The sequence below is a fragment of the Vitis vinifera genome, chromosome 17 (assembly GCF_030704535.1).
Source record: "Vitis vinifera cultivar Pinot Noir 40024 chromosome 17, ASM3070453v1".
Taxonomy (NCBI): domain Eukaryota; kingdom Viridiplantae; phylum Streptophyta; class Magnoliopsida; order Vitales; family Vitaceae; genus Vitis; species Vitis vinifera.
The window spans coordinates 4,715,736-4,742,347 of record NC_081821.1 but is presented as its reverse complement, the minus strand read 5'-3'; the positions used below and the strand labels follow the sequence as shown (position 1 = coordinate 4,742,347).

General features: G+C 36.8%; 1 protein-coding gene across 1 annotated transcript; it reads left to right on the top strand.

Moving 5' to 3' along the window:
• Positions 1–495: 495 nt before the first annotated feature.
• On the top strand, positions 496–25,571 carry MSH2 (mismatch repair protein). Its single transcript, XM_010665243.3, has 13 exons — positions 496–630; positions 792–841; positions 1,118–1,150; positions 12,933–14,006; positions 14,733–15,287; positions 15,363–15,473; positions 15,586–15,675; positions 15,769–15,840; positions 16,150–16,260; positions 19,743–19,869; positions 20,716–20,918; positions 23,209–23,361; positions 24,891–25,571. Exons 1-13 carry the CDS (start codon positions 582–584, stop codon positions 25,098–25,100), a joined length of 2,838 nt encoding a protein of 945 aa, XP_010663545.1. The 5' UTR covers positions 496–581; the 3' UTR covers positions 25,101–25,571.
• Positions 25,572–26,612: the final 1,041 nt, after the last annotated feature.

Genomic DNA, 26,612 nt, shown 5'->3' with positions numbered 1-26,612 from the left:
TTGTATAATTACTTTTTAACACGATTCTTAGAAAACAAGTGAAAACACTTAAAAATAATTAAAAAATATTCTCTAAAAATACTTTGTTTTATATTTTTGAGAATAGAAAGTTGTTTTATATTTTACCAAGAAACCAACCAAAATAAATCATGTCAATTTCCCTTCTCCCTCTATGATTTTATCCTTTTTTTATGCTCCATATCATTGCCATATGCCCAAAGTTTGTCTGGTTTGCTTCTATCTTGGACTGATGATCCATTTGGATTCCTGAAATAGAGACTTTTGTGTGTATCGATTATTGGTCCGGCCCAGCCCTCTAACTACTGATTTGGGCCAGAACGAAAATCTAGGTTATTCTCCATTGGGCCATGGACTATTGTAGTCCAAACCAAGTTGGAGAAACCGTGAACATGGGCCCTTCGGCCCAATTAATGCAAAAGCGTGAACTGGACGCGCCACCTTCCCAAAAGCCCGCCACTGTCTTTCCCGCCATTCCCAACCCATGAAATAGTAGCATAAATATCTGAAATAGAAGCCCTAAAAGCCAGTTACTCTTTTCAGAGCATCAGACAAATTGATCCATGGATCAAGATTCTCAAGATCACAGCAAGCTCCCTGAGCTCAAACTAGGTTGAAAAACCCTGGATTTTCCATTTTTCTATTTTTTCTTTTGTTTTTTGTTTTTTAAATATATGCTTATATGGATGTGCAAGGCTTTTTTTTTTTTTTTTTTTCATTTTTATCATCGAAACTGGTTGTAATTTCGTTTTCTTAAATCATTTTTGTTATAGATGCTAAGCAAGCTCAGGGGTTTCTCTCCTTCTTTAAAACCCTACCCCGGGTAAGCTGTCTTATACATATTTTTCTTTTATTTTTCCCGACGCCCTAATGTTCTGTTTGGTTGCTGAGAAAAATGTAGGAAAATGAGAAAAAAATTTCGTTCTATTTGGGAACCCAACCGTTTTGCTTTGTTGAAGTGAACTGAATGACAGTAGGAAATGAGGATACTTTCTTTTTCTTTTTCGCCATTTTCTCGGGAACCAAATAATGGGTTAAATTTGAAAATTGTCCAGAACCGTAATTTTGTAAAGTTCTATGCCGCTTGTTATCATTGCAGGACCCTCGAGCTGTTCGGTTCTTTGATCGCCGGGTGAGTTCATAATCCAAACTCTTTTTCTTCTTGGCTACAATAGTTGGTACCGTTTATTTCTTTGTTTAGATTGAAATTAAAAGTGCTCTACCTCATCTAATCTTGATGATGCTTTTCCCTATATAAAGTGTTATTGTTTCAAATTGGACCCACTACAATACACAATGTACAAATGCCTATTTGGTTTTATAGAAAAAAGGGAAATACGGGAAAGTGCCATTGTACCACTTGGAGGTGCAATTAGGAGAGTCCATTCCAAGAGAATCTTATTTTCCTTTCTATCTATGCACATAATTTCTAAATACCTCAATTTCCTTTTTTGATAGTTAAAGATCAAATATTAACAATGCCCAGCAAAAGTGTGTACAAAAGCAAACACTGCATGTACAAAGGCGCCAAAAGGCCATACAAAGTAGCGGGATACACAAAAAATAACTTTGTCATCTGAGTTAGAGCTCAACCAATCAATAAAGTCTATCATGAATAATGGGCCATCCCTTATGTACATTTAACTCACTCTAAAATATTATACACAAAGGATTGTTTGATTGCTTGACCCACTTTTTCAATATTATCAAGTGCTCTCCTATTCTATATGGTCCAAAATAAGTACAAAGTAGCAGTTCTCCAAACTTTCTTCCACTTCTTCTTGATTAATCTGTGTTAGCTTAAAAGGGCACTAAATTACTATGAAGTGCATCACCCACTCTATTCAAAAGAGGGTATAAATTAGCTACCCATAGGATAGCTGCTTTTGAGTGATCCATCACTTCCTTTTCTCTTTTGCACATGTGGAGTCTATTCAGCATCCTTCAACCCCCCTTTTCAAGCTGATCCAATGTCAATATCTTTCACCATGTAGCTTCCCTAGTGAAAAAGCCAACCTATAATGGAACTTGAGGATTTTAAACAATACTGAAAGGGAACACCTCCATTCTTCCATTAAATGAAGAGGAATAGAGAAATTTAATTGGGAATTTGAATTTGTCACACTTAGAGTTCAATAAAGTGGATTTGCCCTCTATATCCCTACAAATAATCTGCATCTGCAATCTTCTCAAAAAGGCCTTCATCCCATCTAGTTCCTGGTCATGGATCAATTTTATGAATCTAGGGTCCCAACAACCTCCTTCCCCTTTTTGCTCCCATACTTGGGCTACCTATGCATCTTTAGCAGTAGCTATTGGAAATTGCATATGAAAAGCTACTTCTAGGGGTAAGTCACCACGTCCTATCTTTCAAAAATTTTAACTTATGCCAGTTGCCACCTTGAAATGAGTCTTACTATTAAAGATCATTCATATGTTTCTTATTATCTTACACACACCTCCTACCCTTCTCTCACTCCTCTAAAGCACCATCCTCCATCTTCTTTCCCATACATCCCCATCAATAATTGCTTCTAAAGGGATTTCTCTTAGTAGTGATCTTTTTTTTTTTTTTTTGATCAGAAATGAAGAAGATTATATTAATATAATAACAAATACACAAGAGATAAAAGAGACAAGAGAAAGAGAAAAAAACCAAGGGAAGGATGAGAGGTCCTTCCTACACAAATTGAACAAAGGATAAAACTCCCAACAATAGAACTCTAAAAACAAAGAGAAACCCCATCAATCTTCAAACTTTTGAAACACAAACCCCAATCCAATTGAGTTGTAGAATGTTTAGAGGAACTCCTCTAAAAGCTTTAGTACAAGAAGCCGATAGAGAAGAATAAAACCAGATCAAATCTCATACCATCTCTTCCATTCTCCCTTTATCCTCAAAGATCCTATTGTTTCTCTCTTGCCACACCATCCAAATCAAAGTAAGGCAAGCAATTTGCCAAAGTGTCTTGCCTCTTAATGAGTTTCCCAAGCCTTTAAAAATAATAACCAATATGTCCTCAAGGCTCCTTGGAGGGACCCAAACCAACCCTACTAGATTGAACAACCTGTGCCAAAATCCAATGGTAACGGGACAATGAAGAAAAAGGTAGTCAATCGACTGTCCATTTCCTTTGCAAAGAATGCACCATTGAGGACAGAGGGCTTTGTAGGGTCTTCTCAATTGCAACTTGTCATTAGTGTTTACCTTCCCATGTGCTACTAACCAAGCGAGGGCCTTAACCTTTGAAGGGACTTTTGAGTTCCATAAAAACTTGGCCGGAAGGAACATTAAAGGATTTGAGACTTTTGACAAGGCCAAGAAAAAAGATTTCACTAAAAACAAACCTAACGAAAACAAAGACCACGCTCTTGAATCTAATGAAGAATGAGAGAAAAGCACAGAACTAAGGGAGGACATTAATCTTTGAAGGAGATCAATTTCTGAATCCGTTAGATTGCAACGAAAGTTAAAATTCCAAGACAGTGGTAAGGAATTGCTAAGGACATTTGAGACAGTGAGGTTTTTCACAGAAATAACTCTGAAAAGATCTTCTCTTAGTAGTGATCTCTAACTTCATTTATAGAGAAGAGCCTTGGTAAGAATGGACAAACTTATAATACCCAAACCTCAACTCCTATTTATGCAAATTGTTGACCGATTCACCAAATGTAGCTTTCTCTTAAGGCACCCTTCCTTTAAAAGAAATCCCTTTGGATCTTTTCTAACTTTAAGCTTACTTTTCATAGGATGATAGGTAATAACATGAAGTAAATTGAAAAGCTGGATAAAGGGCTTTTATTCAAAGTTTGTCTTTTTCCCTTTGATGAGTACTATATCTTCCACATAGCAAGTCATTTTTGAGATCTTTCCTCTACCACATCTTTTTTTTATTTTTTATTTTTTTATAGATAAAAAGAAAAATATATTAAAAAGGTCACCAAAATAGCAACCCAAGGTATACAAAACACATATAGCTACCACCAACCACTACGACAATAAACCAAAGTTACAAAATAAAAGGAACAAAACCAACCCACCCCCACTAAGGACCCAACCAATCTAGAAAGCTAAAAAGAGTTAGAAGAATATCATCTATACACCCCTTTGCTTCTAACCAAAGACAACAAACAAAAGAACTTTTTAGCCTTTGATTGAGAGCTCTTCCCCCTTAAAGGCAATTCTATTTCTTGTCTTCCAAACTATCTAAAACAAGTATAATGGTCCCGCTTTCCACACCATTTTACGCTTCTTGTCCAAAAACAACCCATGTCACCCTAATAGAGTTTCTCTAATTGACGATGGTAGCACCCAAAACACCTTAAAAAGGGCAAAAAGCAACTCTCACAATGCCCTTGTCTTTACACAATGGACAAGGATATGGTTTATGGATTATTCTTCAACATGACACAAAACATCTATTCGCTAAAACCACCCCCTTTTTGGACTTAATCCAAAGTTAAAGCTTTTCCCCAGGCGCCTCCCAAATGAAGAAAGTAACTCTAGGATGCACCTTCACCTTCCATATGTTGTTCTAAGGAAAAGAGATCGATCTCCCTGACTCCAAAGCCATATAGAGCGACTTCACAATAAACTTTCAATTCTTAGTCTCTGTCCAAAACACCCTATCTTACTTGTCCCTGTGCACCCTCATCCTATCCAAGCATAAAAGAAACCTCTCTGCACTTCCTGTTTCCTAATCATTGAGGGGTTTAGAGAAAGAAGGGCTCCAACCCCCTTCCCTAGAGACAAAAGAATCTCGCACATCCTCCACCTATGCATCCTTAGAACTTGCTAAGGCAAATAAAAACGGATAAGAGTTACACAATGGAACATTCTCGCACCACTTATCCTTCTAGAACTTGACCCTTTGTCCATTACCCATCGCGAAGAAGATCCTACCACTTACAAGCCCTCACTCCTTCTTTACAGCTTTCCAAACACCAACACCAAGCCCCTTCCTCTCAAGAGCCTCACCACCCTAAAGAAAGTCCCTTTGAATCTGCTCTAATCTCAACCTAACTGGTCTTGGAATACATAACAAGGACATAAAATAAATGGGCAAAGTAGACAAGTTGCTCTAAATGAGAGTAATTCTTCCTCCTTTGGAGATGTATTGTCTTTTTCCTCTACCACATCTTAAATCCATGATGATCTTAAAGATGCTCCTAATGGAAGGTTTAGATAACTGGTAGGAAAGGTAACCACTCCACAACCTAGGACTCTAGCTAGGTCCTCCAATTTTGCAACCAACCCTACCAACTAGGATTGACTCACTTTTCTCTAGATTGATTTTTAAACTTGAAGTTGCCTTAAACCACCTTAATGCCCAACTCAAGCACTCTATATGCTCCTTATGAACATCATAGAGAATAAGATTATCATCATCAAATAACAAATAAGACACCTTCATTCCTCCCCTCTACTTCCATTAATTGAGAACCCCATGACAAAGCCCCCTTCCTTAGCCATGTTTATTATTCAAGAGAGCACTTCCATGGCCATGATAAAGAAATATGAGGACAAATGGTAACCTTATAGCTCCATGTGACTTCTTCCATTGTTGTTCACTATCTAAACTCCTCCACTGCCTCTCTCCTAATCTCATTCTCCTTGATTGAAAGAACAACTTCTCTTTCCTTGGCATCCCAAAAACTAATATGATTTAGAGGTGCAACTTTATTGGTTATAACAGTCCCAAATACCTCTCTACTCCAAGATTTCAGATCTTGTTTCAAGGCTTTCAGCTTGATTCCTAAGATGTGGCCATACAAGCCCCTAATATTGCAATCCACTCACCAATTTCTCTTTAGGTCTTTGAATCCTTCTACTTTCAACCTCATATTTTCAAACTTAAGGACATTATACCATCCTCATCCCTCCTCCATCTAACAAAATGGGAGTGTGAATGGAGATTGGTCTTGGCAAAACACTCTAGTTCAGACCGCTGAAGTGATTTTCCAATTCTTAGAAATAAGGAAGCAACCCAGCCTTGGTGAGGACTGATTATATTCACCACTCCAAGTCAAGAGACCACTTTCCAAAGGGAGGTCCTTGAAATGAAGCTCCTCTATGACCTTTGGAAAAACCCTTATTACTGTTAAGCATTTTAAGCATTTCCTCCTTTCCCTGAAAAATCTGACCACATTGAAATCCCCTTTGAAACACCAAGGGTCATTTGAAAGTCCTCTAATAACAATCAACTTTGTCCAAAAATCCTCTCTCCTCATTTTGGATTGTATCATACACCCTTGAAAACATCCAGACAAAGATGTTTAGTTTTAGAACTGACAAAAGATTAAAAAAGTCCCAACTTCCATTTCAATTAACTTTAGCATCCTATTGTCCCAAAAAAAACAAGATCCCTCCTGCTTGTCCCACAACAGCCCATTGGAAAAATCTATCTACACCCAAACTCCTTACCATCTAGATTGACAATTGCTGGACCTTTGTTTCTTGTAAGCAAACATGGTCTGTCATTGGCGATTTGATCAAGGATTTAATAACTTCTCACTTTTCCCCCCCATTGATCCCTCTAACATTCCAAGAAAGATGTTGCCTTTCTTGGACAAAGTTGTACATAGATGTTGGCCCTTTACCTTTAATTGACTTTTTTGATTGGAATCAAGGTATTTCTCAATTCCTTCAATTTTATTAGAGGAATAATACTTGTTTATATATACAATTGAGAGTCCTGAATTAGGAAGGTATTATCCCTAAGGAAACAACCAAATTATGGTATGTACAGATATATACAGCTAACACTCCCCCTCAAGCTGGAGCATAGATGTTGATCATGCCCAGCTTGTTACAAAAGTACTCAACTCGAGTTCCATTTAGAGCTTTTGTAAAAATATCCCCAAGTTGCTCTCCAGTCTTCACATAGCCAGTAGAGACTAGATTTTCCTCAATCTTTTCATGAATGAAGTGACAATCGACCTTAATGTGTTTGGTTCTTTCATGATAGACTGGGTTCGCAGCAATATGAAGAGCGGCTTGATTGTCACACCAAAGCTTTGCTGGCATTGTGCACTTCATCCCCACTTCACATAAGAGTTGATGTATCCATATGATTTCACAAGTAGCCTGTGTCATGGCCCTGTACTCAGATTCTGCACTCGAACGAGATACAACACTCTGCTTCTTACTTTTCCAAGCCACTAGATTCCCGCCAAAGAACACACAATAACCTGTAGTGGATCTTCTATCAAACTTAGAACCTGCCCAATCCGCATCAGAAAAACACTCAATGCGAGTGTGTCCCTGACTACTATATAGTATGCCTAGACCAGGAGCCTTCTTTAGATAGCACAAAATCTGCTCTAAAGCCGCCCAATGCTTTATTGTAGGCGCAGATGTGAACTGACTAACAACACTTACTGCATATGCAATATCTGGTCGCGTCACGGTGAGATAATTCAGCTTCCCAACCACTCTCCGATACCTTTCAGGGTTGTAGAAGGGATCTCCATCATCTGGCATAAGTTGTACATTAGGAACCATCGGGGTAGTACATGGCTTTGCTTCTATATTACCGGTCTCTTTAAGCAGGTCAAGCACATACTTCCTTTGTGATAAGAACATCCCTTTCTTGCTCCTTGATACTTCTATTCCCAGGAAATACTTCAGTTCACCCAAGCCCTTTGTATGGAACTTGGAATGCATGAATGTCTTAAGATCAGAGATTCCTGCATGACCATTTCCTGTAATAACTATATCATCGACATAGACCACAAGAAGTATGATACCAGCAGCTGATTTCTTGTAGAAAACGGAGTGATCTTTCTCGCTTTTGTTCATGCCAAATGCTTGAATCTCCTTACTGAATTTTCCAAACCAAGCACGGGGACTCTGTTTCAATCCATAGAGAGCTTTTTTCAGACGACAAACCTTCCCATACTCCCCCTGAGCAACAAACCCAGGAGGTTGCTCCAGATAGACCTCTTCCTCTAGATCACCATGAAGAAAAGCATTCTTGATGTCTAACTGATGTATCATCCATTGTTGGGAAGCAGCAATAGAAATAAATAGTCGAACTGAATTGAGTTTGGCAACTGGAGAGAAAGTATCAGAATAGTCTACTCCATATGTCTGAGCATATCCTCTAGCTACAAGCTTGGCTTTCAATCGTGCCACAGAGCCATCAGGATTAACTTTTACCGCAAAGACCCACTTGCAGCCAACAACTTTCTTTCCTTGAGGCAAATCGACAAGTTTCCATGTATGATTATCCTCTAATGCACAGATTTCTTCAAGCATTGCATTCTTCCAACCAGGATGATTCAAGGCCTCTGTAACAGTTTTAGGTACTGAAATAGAATCTATAGAGGCTACAAGGACACTTGAGGAAGATGACAGGTGATCATAAAACACAAAGTTAGCAATGGAATAGATAGATTTGCAGTGTCGTTTACCTTTCCGAAGGCTAATAGGAAGGTCGAGATCACTGGAAGGATCAGATGACGAAGGAGTTGGTGCAGGACATGTATCAGTTGTCACTGGGCGTCGAGAGTACACCTGAACAATTGGTGGTTTGGCTGGAGCAGGAGGAACATTAACAACAGGACCCGAATGAGCAAGAGATGCATCAGAATCGACCACACTTGATTGCCCAACAGTTGGTCTTGAATTAACCACTTGATACACAAGCCATTCTTCATCCTCCTCACTTGCAGAACTTGTGGGTGAAGAGAAAAATGATGTGTCTTCTGAAAACACAACATCCGTTGATACTAGATACTTATTGAGATCAGGCGAGAAACATCTATAGCCCTTTTGTAGTCTTGAGTACCCCAAGAAAACACACTGTAACGCCTTAGGATCAAGTTTAGTAACAAAAGGCCTTGTATCTCTAACATAGCATGTACATCCCAAAATTCTTGGTGCCAGTGGAAAAAGTGATTTCTGTGGATGTATTACTTTGTACGGAATATCACCTTTAAGCACTACAGTGGGCATACGGTTGATCAGAAAGCAAGCTGTGGAAACTGCATCAGCCCAAAACTGTTTCGGAACCTTCATCTGGAACATGAGGGCACGAGCTGTCTCAAGTAAATGCCTGTTCTTTCTTTTAGCAACCCCATTTTGAGAAGGAGTATCAACACAAGATGTTTGATGAAGAATCCCATTGTGACTCATGTAATTCTGAAATGAGTTAGACACATTCTTTTCCATTATCGCTTCTTAATATTTTCACAGACACATCATATTGGGTTTTAATCTCAGCAGAGAAGGCACAAAAATGAGAAAATACTTCTGAACGATTCTTCATAAAATAAATCCAAGTCATTCGAGAAAAATCATCCACAAAGGTAACAAAATATCGAAACCCAGTTTGAGAAGTAACAGGACACGGACCCCAAACATCAGAATGTACTAGCTCAAACAAAGACTCAGCCCGTTTATTAAGCCTTGGGCCTAAAGAACTACGATGATGCTTCGCAAAATGACACGACTCACAATCTAATGAAGGTAAAGTATCAAACTGAGGACATAATTTCTTCAACACCGGTAGAGAAGGATGTCCTAACCGACAATGAGCTTCAACAGGAGAGGCAGTACTGACAAACGCAACTGGTCGAGGTACCCACTCGTCAAGAATATAGAGCCCATCAGATACATGTCCTTTACCAAATGTCCGTTTCGTCATAAGATCCTGAAACACACAATGATCAGGGAAAAATGAGACACTACAATTCAGATTTTTGGTAAGTTTACTAACAGAGATTAGGTTAAAGGCCAAATTGGGTAAGTTTAACACAGAAGATAAAGTAATAGAAGATGTTGGTTTCACAGTCCCAGACCCTTTAATCTCATAGGTAGAACCATTAGCAACAGTAACAGGAGGAGCAGAATGTGTTCTGAAGGTAGAGAAGGTTTTATGATTACCTGTAATATGATCTGTGGCACTTGAATCAATTATCCATTTGTTTGAGGAGGAGACAAGACATGTTTTACCTAACTTTGCCAGAGCATTAACAGGAGTAGATGCTTTCAGTGCGTCTTGATACTGTGAATATTTAGAAAGCTCTTCTGCTGTCATTGTGACGATCTTGTTTGAGGAGTCTGAAAATGTAGCAGTATCAGATGTAGCAACATTGGCAGTTTGAATTCTCCGATTTCAATTTTGCAATTTCCTGCAGTTCTTCTTGGTATGGCCAGCCTCATGGCAGTAAAAACACACAAGTGTACTTGAATCATTGCCACGATTTTCAAATGCCCTGTTTCCGCCCCTGTTATTCACCCTTCTTGCATTTTCTGCATTTTCTCCTTTTGCAACAAGAACATTGGTGTGCTGAGAAGATGAGACATTCTCAGTTCGTAGAACTCTACTGAAAACTTCCTGAAGGGAACCAATGTCAGAACCAGAAAGAATCTGAGATTTTGCAGTCTCAAACTCAGATGGGAGACCGGATAAGAAACTCATAACAACCATCTGTTCCCGTTGAGCCTGTTGTACTCTAACATCCGGACTGAAAGACATAAGTGCATTCAATTCCTCATATACCTTCTTGAAGTCCATAAAATATGCAGTGAGGGATTTAGCTCCCTTCTCAGGACAATGAAAGGCATTCCATACATCATACATCCGAGATACATTTCCTTTTCCAGAGTACAGAAAATCAAGATAATCCATTAGCTCTTTAACAAATTCACAATGACTCAGCAGACCAACGATATCACTATTAATAGAGTTTTTCATCTGCAGAAATAACCGTGCATCATCTTGCATCCAAAGTTTTCTAGTGTGATCATTAGGAGGTTCCTCAGTCAAGTGGTCATCTTTAGCAACACTTCTCAAATAAATTTTGATAGTCTTGCTCCATTCAATATAATTAGACCCATTTAATTTGTGTTCAGTTATTTTTGACACAATAGGCACTATATCAGCAACAGAATTCTTACTCTCTTCCATGACAATAAAATTTAATCTTCCAAGTAATCAGCCAGACCAGAAATTGCAATTTACCACTGCAAGAAGAAAGAGACAAGTATCTCTCTTACAAGGTGTCAAAAGCGTCAAAGGGTCAAAAGCTTGCGTCAAACCCTTGACTCCCTCTCTTTCTCACCCTGAAAGTTGTGAGTCGTGGCGACCAAGGTGGGCGAAGAAACTCAGATCGGTTCGGTTTCTAAGTGGAGCAGTTCAACTGGATCGGCTCTGGCGCTGGAGCTCGGCAGCACGAGCCGGAGACAGAGGTGTGTCGGGCCCGAGAAGAGTGGAAGCCGGGGCTTTCAATGATCTCGGACGACGGCGACGGTTTGTTTTCTGGCGTGGATTTGAGCGCGGACACGGTGCTGCCTATGAGGAAAGGCGCCGTGCTGAGTTTTCGGTAGGGGGGCTTAGGGTTCCAGCCGAGGTGAAGACCGGGTTGACGGAGAACGGGGCGAAGAGAAGGCGTGAGAGGGTGGCGGGATCTGAGAAGAAGGCGTTTCAGTCGAGGGGCAGGGTTCGCCGGACTAGCGACAGCGATTCCGCAGTCGTCGATGAATCTTTGCGATCCCTCGACAGTTGATCGAACACCGGATGGGAAACGTCGAAAAGTCAAATCGAGAGAAGAAACGGCGGCCTTAAGCACTCCCACGCTCCGGAAACAAGAATGCGCTCCTCCCTGGGTCGGCGGTGACGCAATCCAGACCAAAAAAAACGTAACAGGTTACTGTTCCAGATTGTTAGGAACAAAACCCAAAACCCAGAAAATTCCCTTGAACCAAACGTGGCTCTGATACCATGTAACCGAATCAAGGTATTTCTCAATTCCTTCAATTTTATTAGAGGAATAATACTTGTTTATATATACAATTGAGAGTCCTGAATTAGGAAGGTATTATCCCTAAGGAAAAAACCAAATTATGGTATGTACAGATATATACAGCTAACAACCTTTAATTGACTTTTTTGATTGGTTAGGTTTTAGGTGAGGGCAGGTGAGGCTTTTTGTATCCCCTCCTTTTTTTCTTCTTTGCCTTATGGCGCCTACTGTATACTTCCTGTATGCCTTGGGTCGTCCTCTGGGCTTACTTTTTCTAATTTATATATTTTCTTCTGTTTTTACCTACTAAAATAACAAGAAAAAAACATTCCAAGAAAGAAGGCAAAGCTTCATCAGCACACCTTGGCTATCTTTAATCTCAATTTCTTTTTGAGCTGCATCTTTCATTAATTGATTATTGTGTAGAATCCTACTCATGTAAAATTAGGCAAAAAAAAAGAAATGAACCCCTATGCACTATTCAGAGTTGGTGAAATTATATCCACTGTTGAATGATAGAACAGAAAACTGTAATCAGTGTGTGTAATTAAGCGAAGTGTTATTGTTAAATGAAGTTCCCTAAGCATTATTCCTATGGGGTATCTTATAAAATCAGGAGGTGGCATTTGTCATAACTCGTGTGCTCAAAATGGTTTTAAAAATGAGTGTTCTCATTCCTAGAGGCATGAAAGTGTCCTCATCATACGTTAATTCTTTGGTGGGTTTTATTTTATTTTTAAAATTTAGGCTTGTAGTTGAATTAGGCAGCATCATGGAGAAGATAAGTGCTACACTTCAAAGTTAGGCCTATTTAAAGTAACTTTTGCTGACTCTTCACTTTTATACCTTGTGGCTATGGTTAATTATTGAAGGGAAAGTTAGTGTATAACTAACCTTAGTTTTCCATTTGTTTCTCTTGCATTTTTTTTCCAATTTACATCTTATTTTATATATTTTTTAAAAAAAATTTATTAGTTACTTTCAACTCCAGAAAAGATACCACAAATTTTATACTTGTTTTAACTTATTACTGCATTCTTTCTTGGTTACTAGACAATAGTCAGTTTATCAGGATTCCTCTTTCTTTTATGGATTCTAAATTTTGTTGCTTCTTTTGTATGTATGCAACATTTGATTTCTATTTTTTAAATTAAATTAATCAGGACTACTATACTGCTCATGGTGAGAATGCGACTTTCATTGCAAAGACATATTACCACACTACCACCGCTTTGCGACAACTGGGTAGTGGATCTGATGGCATTTCTAGTGTGAGTGTGAGCAAAAACATGTTTGAAACGATTGCTCGTAATCTTTTATTGGAGAGAACAGATCACACTCTTGAACTCTATGAGGGTAGTGGCTCAAACTGGAGACTGGTGAAAAGCGGGACCCCTGGAAATCTTGGAAGTTTTGAAGATGTTTTGTTTGCCAATAATGAGATGCAGGATTCTCCTGTGATTGTTGCACTTTTTCCAAACTTCCGTGAAAATGGATGCACTGTTGGGTTGGGCTTTGTTGACTTAACTAGGAGAGTCCTCGGATTGGCTGAATTTCTTGACGATAGTCAATTTACAAATGTGGAGTCAGCTTTGGTTGCCCTTGGTTGCAGGGAGTGCCTTCTGCCTTCAGAGAGTGCCAAATCCAGTGAAACTAGAACATTGCATGATGCATTGTCAAGATGTGGTGTGATGTTAACTGAAAGAAAGAGAACTGAGTTCAAGGCAAGGGATTTGGTGCAGGATCTTGGTAGGCTTGTCAAGGGTTCGATTGAACCAGTTCGTGATTTAGTTTCGGGTTTTGAACTTGCACCTGGAGCTTTGGGGTTATTACTGTCTTATGCAGAATTACTTGCAGATGAGAGCAATTATGGAAATTTTACCATCCAGAGATACAATCTTGACAGCTACATGAGATTGGATTCTGCTGCTGTAAGGGCATTGAATGTCCTGGAGAGCAAAACGGATGCAAACAAAAATTTTAGTCTATTTGGTCTCATGAACAGAACCTGTACTGCTGGGATGGGAAAGAGATTACTGCACATGTGGTTGAAACAGCCTTTAGTAGATGTAAATGAAATTAACTGCAGGCAGGATTTGGTGCAAGCATTTGTGGAAGATACTGCACTCCGCCAAGATCTGAGACAACATTTAAAAAGAATATCAGATATTGAGCGATTGTTGCGGACTCTCGAGAAGAGGAGAGCTAGTCTGCAGCATGTTGTAAAACTTTATCAGGTAGGTACCGTTATTCTTTTTATTTTTAATTATTTAGTAGGGTCCAACTGTGTCTTAAAACATTACCAATATAGCTCTTGTGGTATTTATATTTGCTCTAATTTTGATCAGCAGAAAAACAGAGTACTTTGTTTTTCTAATGAACTAAATGATTTTGTTTAAACCTTTACTTTCATTGCTAAATTGAAACGACTGTGGGGCTCCTCTAATAGTGAGATTTCTGGCTTCGTTGAAATGAAGTAGGGATTCAACTTTAAACAGGAGTTTTTGGTGTTCTTATCATGCTTTCTTTTGCTCAAAGTGTTCCTAGTTTAAAATATTTTTTCTGTGGACCAGTGGTTTAGCCATTTCACTTTCCATTAGTGCGGTACTCATCATCCTCTCTTGATGTGTTTTTTCTTTAACAGATTTTTGTTTTTGACAAAAAGAACATGCATGGCAAATTATAATGTGCTTCCTCATCTTTTTTTGGCCTAAATACTCTGTTATGCATATTCTTGTCTCTTGGTTTGTCATAATGCTTCTTGGGTAATGTTTTCCTACTGAAATAAATAAATAAATAAAAGAAATGATTGCAGGAGTACCAACACAGCCTGCATGCTTTCGCCTTCTAGTTACTTTGATTTTACATGATAAGATTTTTTACATCTCCAGGTAAATTTATGTTTAACCTATTAGTTAAAACTTAAAATTCATATTAACTTTATTTTGTTCTTTTGGATGCAGTCAAGTATTAGACTTCCATACATTAAAAGTGCCTTGGGACAGTATGATGGACAATTTTCATCACTAATCAAAGAGAAGTATTTGGATCCCCTTGAGTCCTGGACAGATGATGATCATTTAAATAGGTTCATTGGTCTTGTGGAAGCTGCCGTTGACCTTAATGAACTGGAGAATGGGGAATACATGATCTCATCTGGTTATGATGCAAAACTAGCTTCCCTGAAAAATGATCAAGAGACACTGGAGCTCCAAATACACAATCTACATAAACAAACTGCTATTGATCTTGATCTGCCTATGGATAAGTCTTTAAAGTTAGAGAAGGGCACGCAATTTGGGCATGTGTTTAGAATTACAAAGAAGGAAGAGCCAAAAATTCGGAAAAAGCTCACTGCCAAATTTATTGTCCTTGAAACCCGGAAAGATGGGGTAAAATTTACAAACACAAAGCTTAAAAAATTAGGGGATCAATACCAAAAGATACTTGACGAGTATAAGGATTGTCAAAGAGAGCTGGTTGTCCGAGTAGTTCAGACTGCAGCAACTTTCTCTGAGGTATTTATATTGTGTTATGTCTTGTTACTTCTTTCTGGCTTTTGCTCAAAATTGAAGGAAGTTTCAACTGTGCAGGTTTTCGAGAATTTAGCTCGCTTGCTTTCTGAACTTGATGTCTTACTTAGTTTTGCCGATTTGGCAACTAGTTCTCCTACTGCCTACACAAGACCTGAAATCTCTCCATCAGTAATTATTTACTAACTATTTGCTGCTTCTGATATTGCCATAATCATGATCTCTTGTTTCTGTTAGGGAATACCACTTACTGATGGTATTATTATTTTGTTGGCCATAACAGCACATGGGAGATATCATATTAGAAGGAAGTAGACACCCTTGTGTGGAGGCTCAAGACTGGGTGAATTTTATACCAAATGATTGTAAGCTTGTGAGTAATCATATAGCCCAGAATGCATCTTCTGCCGTTTTTGAAATCAATGTGGTTCATTTATCGCTTCTTTTGGTCTTTCTCTCAAATCAGGTCAGGGAAAAGAGTTGGTTCCAAATCATCACAGGGCCTAACATGGGTGGAAAATCTACATTCATTAGACAGGTATCATACTTATATTCTAGTGAGGATGTTTCTTCTTCTCTGTCATTTCTTCCCTTTCAAAGTAAATAATTGGCATGACATTGATCTACAATGTAACTGTAATCCTGTTCTTTAGCTTCTGCTTCTTGTGTTTTTTTTATTTATTATTATTCCATCTTGGACACAAAAAACCATTTGAGGGACCCAAAACTTTTGATGACACTATATCAGACACCCCATATACATACTGGAAATAAACAGAGATTTTGTTACACTGGATACCTTGGATTTCAATCAACAATTATCTATCCATTTTGTTTGTGCTTGCAGGTTGGTGTGAACATCTTGATGGCACAAGTTGGCTCATTTGTTCCTTGTGACAAAGCCAATATTTCTGTTCGAGATTGTATTTTTGCTCGTGTGGGTGCTGGAGACTGCCAAGTGAGTACGATAGCATATTCTGTCAGCCTTTTAACCATTTGAACTTCATAAAAGGTGAAATTAGGCAATATTTATGCTTTTCTAAGGCCTTTCAATGCATAGACATCATGGGCCAACTCTAAAACAATTCTTTAGGTCAAGCCCAGGTAACAAAACTTAGAAATTGCTTTCATAAAACTCTATTCATGGGATTTTTTTTGTTTTTGTTTTTCTGTGTTTCTCGCTGTGTAACTCTACTTCTTGTACTTGGTAAAAGAAGAGATGAAACAAAATGCATTTTAGATTCTAAAAGATTGCATGACTTAGCTGTAACTTTTACTGCCTTAGGTACCACATGAAAAGTGAAAGCAAATGGTATAATGCCTTTTTCACTTTTAAGCAGCAACTAAAGTGTTTTGATAGGCAAAGATAACGAGAATTATGGAGGTGCACATAGTACATAGGGACGGTACAAAGAATGCCACAGGCAAAAACCCCATTCCAAAAGAAAAATAAAAGAGAGATATACACCTTAGCCTTGATCTGAACCCTCAATAAAATACGAAAAGGTAAGGTTGGAACCCCAAGGGATGCAAGGCCAATCAAGAAAGATCCCTAGAAAAACAAATTTAGTGCTTGATATGAGCTGTCCTCTTCTCTGAAAATTCTGCCATTGCAATCCCTCCATTCTCCACGCTCTTCTGTGCCTTTTTCCCACATCTTCTGTGCCTACTGAAATTTAAATAAAGCAAGCAGAAGGTCCATTTGTAGCACAGTGAATAAGAATCTGATTAACTGAATTCTCCCTGGCCTTGAGTAGACAACATTTATTTGCCAAAAGTCAACTCATCATAAGCTGATGGATCTTTAGAGTCTTCTCCCAAGTAGCTTTCCAAGCATGAAAGCACACCCTCATAGGAAGCCCCTCAAGCCAAACCTCATTTATGGGACAAGGACTCAGGAAATAAGGTCAAGGAAAAAGACTTAACAGAAAACCATTCTTCCCATCTCTCCACACTAAATAGTCCTATCCATTTCCCTGAAAGGGCACTGCATGAATGCACTCAAGAAAGCTGTTTACCATCTCTAGTTACCAACCCTAAAATGCCCTTTTGAAACAAGGACTTCAATGACTGATCGCTCCACAACCAATCAAAGCTCCTGGACTTCTGTTGTTTTTTTTGGAAGGGTAGCCTTCCTTTAGGAGATACACATCACACTGGCTATCAAACCAAAGTTTAGTTTTAAGGTCATTCTCCACTGAGATACTAACCTTGGGCCAGAACTCATTCCAACCACATCTAATGTTCTTCCAAGGGCCTACACCAATGGCCTCTTCGACCCCTCTGGAGCTTCAGCAATCATCAATCTCTCCTAACTTTTCTGCAGTGGTTTAAAAATGGGACCAGACTGGCTGGTTCAACAGGTCAGACCGTTGACCGGACCTTGGTCTGGTACGGTTCACTATATTGGGCTGGAATGGGGTTGAACTGGCATTCAACCGGTCAACCCGGTGGTTCAATTGCTAAACTAGTGAGCCGGTTCAGCTGGTTCAACGTAACTTTTTTGTTTTGTTTTTCAAAGGCCCACTCATTGAATCCTTTGTTTATTAAAAGCCCAATGTCCAACTCAGCTTTTATTTCCCTAAAGCCCACCATTTAGCTGGCCCAATGTGAAGCCATTTTTAATTGGTTGAGCTAGGTAACTGATGTCTTCTTGAATGGCACTTTTATAGGGTGGTTTGAGCCCTTCTATTTCTGAATCTTCCAATGTGGGATTCAAAGGGGCCCTTTTTTAAAGGCTAAAAGCCATATACAAGGAAACGGAATGCACCTAGGCCTTTAGTGGGAAATTTGTATGAGATAAGTCAATATGAAAAAACGATTAAAATATATAATATGATTCCAAAACTTAAAAATAAATATAAAGATTTATGATTTATCTAATATTATAGGATAATAAGTATCAAAATGATATAGATAAAACAATTAATAATTTTGAAAATAATAAAAAATATAGCTAGTAAAATCTAAACAACTTTAAATAATAAAATCTTAGTTATAAGAATAATTATGAATTAAATATATTTAATAAAATTAGAAATATTAAAATTTTAATAAATCTTCATGTTTATTCGTATCATAATTTAATTTATCAATATTAGTGATGAAATGTGTTTAAAATTTTTAATTTCTATATTTTTATTTTTAATAATATATAAATTATATATTTATAATGTCATTGGTTTGATCACAATTCAACCATCGGTTCGACCATTAAACTGTGAATAGGTAATTTTTCTGTTCAATGATCGGTCTGGTTCTAAAAACGTTGCTTTTCTGCAATTGCCTGTTTTGAAGGGCAATTATGCTCCCTCGCAATTCTCCGCAGTCATTTTACAAGAAGATCTTTGATTAGGGTAGTCAACCTCTTAAAGACAAAACCCTTATTCTTCTTTTTCCTACAGATAGTGTCCTATTCACCAGATGAGTCCATTCCCTAACATATTGTTGTACCTTAAAACATCACATTGAAGAGTCTTTAGGTGAAAACTAATGTGCTCTTGGAATAGTTCATATTCTCGTTTTTTAATCTTTAGTTATATTTTGTACATAGTGATTACTTGAAATAAAATATTGGGATCCAAGTAGTTGATCAACCTGGAAGTGTATATCTTGTAAACTTGGGATGGTTGGATTATTCTTGATAAAGCTAGCATGGTTGGTTTGGATCAGATCATGTTCAAAATTCCCAATGTGGAATTTTTTGTATGATGGAATTCAAGAACCTCAACTTGAGACTTGTTTGCTTATCATTAGGGGGAAAAAAAACAAAACAAAAAAACACGAAGTTGAGGACCAACACATTTATTTGGGGCCCAGTCCAAAATGTACTCTCAATAATTGATCTAGTTTTCAAGCTAAATCTTAAAACAACAGCTTCATAGTTATCTCATAATATTACTTGAACTTGATTTGTTTACTGATGGATAGATATGCATCCATTTAATTCAGGCCAGTGGGTGGATTTGGGTCAGATATGAGAATTGTAAAGATGTTATATCCTTTTATTTCATTATTCTATACAAATTGTTTAGACTTAGTATTAGGCAATTTTGACAGATTAAACAATTCAAGATAATACAAATATTTTGATTCTTTGCCTACATAATTGCTCTGTCAAGGGCCATTCAGTTGTGGGAATGACCCAATTAAAAATGTCACATCAGCCAGAATGCTTACTGACTTATAAAACAAGACAACATATCTAGGAGACCACATGGGTGTTTGAGGCAAACCCAGCTGCCATCTTAACATTGGAGGCAAGAAACTGGCAGTCCAGCAAGTTGGGTTCTTGCCTTTATCATGCTATGTCTACCATGCATCTATTTGATGACTTTTTCTCATACAAGATGAAAAGTTTATTAAGTACCATAAAAGGGAATTTTATTGTTATATCCTTGTTGGATAACTTTTGAGGATGTGTTCTCTTTTCTTTTGTAGCTACGTGGCGTTTCTACCTTTATGCAAGAAATGCTTGAAACTGCATCAATATTGAAAGGTGCTACTGATAAGTCATTGATAATCATTGATGAATTGGGCCGTGGAACATCTACATATGATGGATTTGGTTAGTTCCATTATTGAACCTTATTTTATTGGCTTGAACTTGCTCTCTTGGTATTGTGTATTGCTCTCTCTCTCTCTCTCTCTCACACACACACACACACATTATTGCTGTGAGAATAGCAGCTCAACTTAATCAATCCAAGACTCCCAGGGTATCATACTTGTTGATGCTTGTACATTTGCCACAAGAAAGGAAAAGTATGAACTTTAGGTTTCTTGTAATTATCTTGTGTCCTTGAGTTGTGAAGATGTGACCATGCATCAGTGAGTATGCAAGACATAAGCCATGCATGATTTGTCCAATTTTCAAATGTGTGAAGCTTATGGAAACCTGATTCCCCATAATGTTTGCAGTAAAAGAAAACAGCATGTTTTTGAACAAACTTCACATTTTTTGAGTGATCAGATCATTAAGTATAACAGGAATTTTTTTTTTTAAATTACAAATTGACCGGTAATCAATTTGATGGGGAAGTGAGCATCACATCAGAGTAAGGGGGTAGTGTTGAATCAAAAGTCATGGATCTTGCCACAAGCTTTCATTGATTTAGGAAATATTATATTGAAACTCTACTGAGATCATCAGTGTGCCTTCATGCACAAAACAATAATCCTGAGAACTATTTATTGGATTCAAACCTTCTGAAGTTTAATTTTTTATGCAAGTTTTGACTAGTTTCCTTTAGTACCATGGTAGAATGAACTTGCTTCCCTTTTTTCTCCATCTCTGGTTTCATTCTAGTGATCCAACCGCTTTACTTGATCATAATTGTGAATGTGTTAAAATTTAGTTTCACTCCTTAACACATCCATAATTTGTTTCATCGAGTGTTATTCTGTTGCTCAGGTTTAGCTTGGGCTATATGCGAGCACATTGTTGAAGTGATTAAAGCACCTACTTTGTTTGCCACTCACTTTCATGAACTAACTGCATTAGCTCATGAAAATACTGATCATCAGCCTCCTGAAAAGCAAATTGTTGGTGTGGCCAATTACCATGTTAGTGCACACATTGACTCATCAAGTCGCAAGTTGACTATGCTTTACAAGGTAGGTACATGTTCTAAATTCTACTTGCAGCTGTTTGTTTAGGATTGCCGTATCCTTTTTCCTGCAGAGGTGGTCAATTTCTGTTCCTTCTATATATTTGTTATCTTGCATTTTTCTTTATATGTTTAAATACCAGGTACTCAATTCCATCTACTAAAATAAATTATAGGTTTTTCTTTTTTGATTTTTTTTAAGACAATGTATAAATTGTGGTTTAAGGGTTTTATAATATCAAACAATGAAGATGAGGTAGAAGGTTTGCAACAACATTGCTTTGTTATATTTAACTTTATTTTTTATTTTTTCTGATAAACAACATATTCTAACCATGCTTCTAAATAATGACATGATTTTTATAATTTTTATCTAGTGAATTAACACATACCCATGATTTTTATGATTTTTAGTTAGGAAACTAACATGTATCCATGATTTTTGTGAGTTTTAGCTAGGAAACCCACACATACCCATGTTTTTATGATTGCTAGCTATTAACTTGTATGATTTTTAACAATTTTTTTTTTTCAAAGCTTAAGTTATTAGCATGGAGGCCCTCGATGTATACTAGCTAACACCTCCCTCATCCCCATACCTATACATGGATAGACAAATGAGTGATTACATATTATAGATAAATAGATGAGACTAATGATATTAGGTTTTCAGCCATATTTAAAAAATAACAATAAAAATAAAAAAAAGGAAAGAAAGAAAAAGAAACTTAAAAATTCTAGTAACTTAGCAATTTCAATTTAAAAAAAAATTAAAAAAGCTAACAAAAAATAACATTTTATGTTTAACAAAACATAAAAACACTAATGACAATATCAATTTCAGGCTTATTTTTAAAAAGCTTAAAAATGTTGTTGTCACTAATGGTTTTTTTTTTTTTTTTTTTATATATAAAAAAAAAAAGAAAACCTAAAAAGACTAATAGAGATGAGAGAGAAATGGCTGGAAATCTACTAGAAAATGACTAATTTTTGCTTGCGTCTTACTTTGGTCCCAAATTCGCCCATACATTCATCTTGACTCACACACAAAACAAATAAATGATTAGATTACTTTTTAAGAACAATAGAATATAACCATCTCAACATTATGTTTTATTTAAAAAAAATAAAATAGCCTTCAAAATTAGCAAATCTACTTAAGCTGAAACAATATGTATATATAAAGAGAGAGAGGTTTTGAGCTGTAAGAAAGTCTGTCATGACTGATTAATGTACAGTGTTTTTCTTACATTTAAATGATTATTGAGAGAAAGTTATATCATTTCAATTTTGACCATTGCATCTATGTTCCAAAAATATGGAAATATCTGTAGAGATGTCAATCAAGTATCTATATTAATTTAGAAAACAAGGGTATATAGCAAAGCATGTATTCAGGAATTATATTAACAATCATAGACATCAGTGATATTGATGGAGGAATATTTTAGACAACATTTGCAAGTATCAATCTCTTCATGGCCAATGCATGTGTGATTTGAACTTTGAAGCTTGTCTCTAGAAGTCAAATGATCAGGTTACTGCTGCTATAAAGAGATAATCAACCTTAATATTTTCCTTTTTTACCTCATTATAAATGGTTGATGAAAATAAAATAGATCTTGTTCTTTTGTTCTTTTGTTCTTTTCCTTGTGATGATGTTTATATGAAGCAAATGCAAAATTTCTGATACTTGCCTTGCTGTAAGCCATGGGTTTTACATCATTGTAACCTTGTGGCTGACAGCCAACTTATAGGAAAACAAGGTCAGCTCTATCTTTTGCCTTTTAGAAGTCGAGTAATATCCATGATGCAGATGGAAGGTGATAAATTTTCAAGAATACCAGAAAGTGGAAGATTAATGGTTGTCATATATTTTTAGAGTCACTTTACATAGCCCCATATTGAAAAACATGTTAAAACCATATTGTTTTCCTTGTTGGTTATGCTTCAGTAGTTCTCTACAATAATGTGACATTTCCAGGTTTGATATTTCAGTGCAGTGTTTGAACATGCTGCCTGTTTGCATATTTTCATGCATGACTTATTGCAATATAAAATATAAGCACAATGGATCTTCTGATGATTGAAGTTGTGTGCATTTTGTAAGCATGTGGCAGATCTGTTTTAACTTGCATTTTGTTAGAAAATTGTAAGTGTAATTGAGTTGTTCTCGAATTAAGTTACAACAAGATGTTTATTCTATTTACCTTTGCTAATAGCAGGCTAGTTCATACATATATTCATTGAAAAAAAGCTGCATCTACTCATAGTCTTGATGTGCTCATACTTTTCAGGTTGAGCCAGGGGCTTGTGACCAAAGTTTTGGTATACATGTTGCAGAATTTGCAAACTTTCCTGAAAGTGTTGTCACTCTTGCGAGAGAAAAGGCTGCTGAGTTGGAAGATTTCTCACCTACTGAAATCGTTTCAAATGATGCTAGTGACAAGGTCTGGTCTCTAATGATCTTACAGTGCTCCTGACAGTGAATAGTTATTACATTTCTTTAAAGTGCTCTCTGACCTACAGTGCTCATGACAACAAAAATAGTTTTTACCTTGCTTCAAAATGCTTTCTGCTTAAGCGATCCTTGGTTTTTTATGGTAATGTTAAAAATTGCTCATTTCTAAAATCAATTAATGTCATGAAACTACCTATCAAAAAAAATATATATATATTATTGTCATGAAACTGAAATTTGATGCATGAGTACTACAAACTTTAACTGTAGATGTAAGAGTGTGTCAAATAAGGTGATAGAATGGAATCGAGAGTCAATTACTTGGTTTGGTGCACTCGGGGCAACGCATCAAACTATCTGAAGTAGATGCATGAGTACTCCAGACTTCAACTATAGCTATGAGAGTTGTGTCAAATTATTGAGTTGGCTGTTAGCATGACAGGCATTGTGGGTTCAAATTCTACAAGCTTAAGTTTTTAGAAAATTGGTTATATGACATGGTATCTGAATCTCCTTTGGCAGTATGTTTATTTCTTTAATTTATTGAGCCCAAAGGAGGTTGGTTGTGGTTTGTTTGTCTATGGGTCTGTGTGTGCCTATGTATCTCCCATGTGAGTATTGTGCCAAGTATGACGGAGGGTGTTAGAGAGCATGATATAAATTATGGGACTAAAATCCTACAAGCTTGGTGCAACATTCAAGATAAAATTTAAATTGTATATAGCATTATACTAGTAGGAGAATCAAAATGGTATTTGGATGGGTCTTGGAGAAATCATGACGAAGACATTTTTCAATAAATTTAGCTCATTGAGCTTGGTTTGCTGGACTCTTTTGGGCTTTAGATTTGATGGTTGGTCAGCTGGTTTAGGAGTGAGCAGTCCAAACATGGGGCTGCATCTTGCTGCCACTCAAAGCAAATGGAAAGAGAAATAATTCACTCACACAAGTAATAAGGGGGGGAAAAGGAATAATAATAATGACAATAATATTAGTATTCTAACATCTGTTGGAGACAATTTTTCAAAAGAGAGCTAGGACCCTTCATTTGTTAAGCTTAACTTAGGACATAACTTTGACTAAGAATAAAATCAGACAAAAGGATGTGGGTTCAACTGTAATGTTTACATTTGAACCTCATGGTTATAGTATGGAAATTCAAAACTATACCATGAGCTTTCAAATTTGTATGGAAATTCAAAAAACTAAAATAAAAAATAAACGTGAGTTTTACCTTAAAAAGTGATCTCTAGTCAATCAAAGTGTTTGGGAGGGAGTTTTGGTTGATTACACTGTTCAGCTTATGGACAATTATTTAATTTTTTTCAAAAGCTTCATAAACTGCCTTATATATTGAAGAATACAATCTTAAATTGATAGAAAACTTACAGAATCTGATTTCCTTTCACATGTGGAGCTAGAGTTAGGTTGGAATCATGCATTTTTAATTCCTTCGGCTGTTTCTTTATGATAAAGCATTAAACTAGTTGGAATTTGTTGTCTGATCCTGTCTATTAGGGCTTAAAGGTGGGATCCAAACGAAAGAGAGAGAGTAGTCCTGATGACATTTCTAGAGGTGCTGCCCGGGCTCACCAGTTCTTGAAAGAGTTCTCTGATTTGCCATTAGAGAAAATGGACTTGAAGGAGGCTCTGCAACAAGTGAGCAAGTTGAAGAATGACTTGGAGAAGGATGCAGTGAACTGTCACTGGCTCCAGCAATTCTTCTAGTTGTCCTTGATTAGAGGTAACTTCATCGACATTCTTTTTTGTGTGGATATTTATACAGCTCATCACTATAAAGTTGTTCACATGGATACTTGTGAAGTTGGTATCCAATGGAGCCAACCCTCTGTTGAAGGCACCTTCCTCCCCAACTCCCAGTTTTGTTGTCTATCAGGAAGTTTCAAATGGGACAAGCTGCAGTCATCCATTCTAGCCAGCATTGACCCTTTATTTTCTTTTTGGGCAGGGGGTGGTGTGGGACCTTGGTTGGTTCCCTTGGTTTGTAGTATATAGCCTTGAACAGAGAACCCATCAATGAACATAAAATTCCTTTTGTCCATTATTTCATTCCTTGGGCAAAAAGAAGCTTGTTGGAAAATGCAAACATGTGCTTTTCTTGTAGGGTACCTTAGGCCTACCTTGGAAATAACTTTATATTTTGGAGCAAGCATTAGAGAGATGCCATTTTCTTTACTATATGCTTACGGCAAGGGCATGGGCATGGGCATTTCCTGCAGGCCCTCAATTTTGCCTTCAATTATTGTATAAACCAATCTTTACTGCTTTTATCAATGGATTCAACCCTTCCTGAAAAAAGAAATAAATAAAGGACCTTCTTTGGAGCAAGAGAGGAAGAATCTTGGAGCAAAGCATAACTGTGAAGGAGAAAATTCCAAGATTATGAAAACTACCTCAAAAAATCTTGATGAGTGATAGATATTTGTCAGGTTAGTTGTAGATAAGAACAAAGGGGGGTTTGTTGATGTCTTGTTTATAATAAAGGGAAAATAGGAATTAGAGGTTTTGTGAGGGTGGACTTGAGTTTGAATAACATTATACATAATGGATATGGTGGATGAGTCATATATATTTAATAGTGTGAACACTGTGAAGAGATGCATCCAATAATAGAGAGATTCTTCCAAGAAAGAAGATGAGATGAATGACAAAAACAATAATAATAACAATAATGTGCATGCGAGATGGAGAGTTGGGTTTGGATTGAATAAGAGGATGACCACTAAATCCTAAAGTGAATCCAATTCAAAGTTAAAAAAGGACAATAGTGTGGGTGTCTGGTTGGTATGAGTGGATACACAGCCAGCACATGGAAGAAGCTGTTGTTGGGACTTTTTGAGTAATTGGTTCATACCTTGGTTTTTTTTTTTTCTTTTTTTTCCTTTTTTACTAATCTTTTTGGAATCCTAATATGATATGTTTTGTTCCCATTACCTTTTTCATATTTGTCATGGGAGTTATAATCTTACTACCCCAAGTATACTCTTATTTTGCACATGTTCAAATAAATATCCAACAAGTGCAATGAGTGTTGATGAAAAGCTCGAGGAAAAATGGGAAATATGAATGAAAGAAAATATAAGAATAAAAGAAACGGAGAAAAATATAAAAATAAAAATTAATTATTCAAAATTTTAAAGGAAAATGCGAAAACTAAAAGTAAATGAAAACAATAGAAGTGAAAAAAGATTTAAAATTAAATTATTTTTATTTATTATT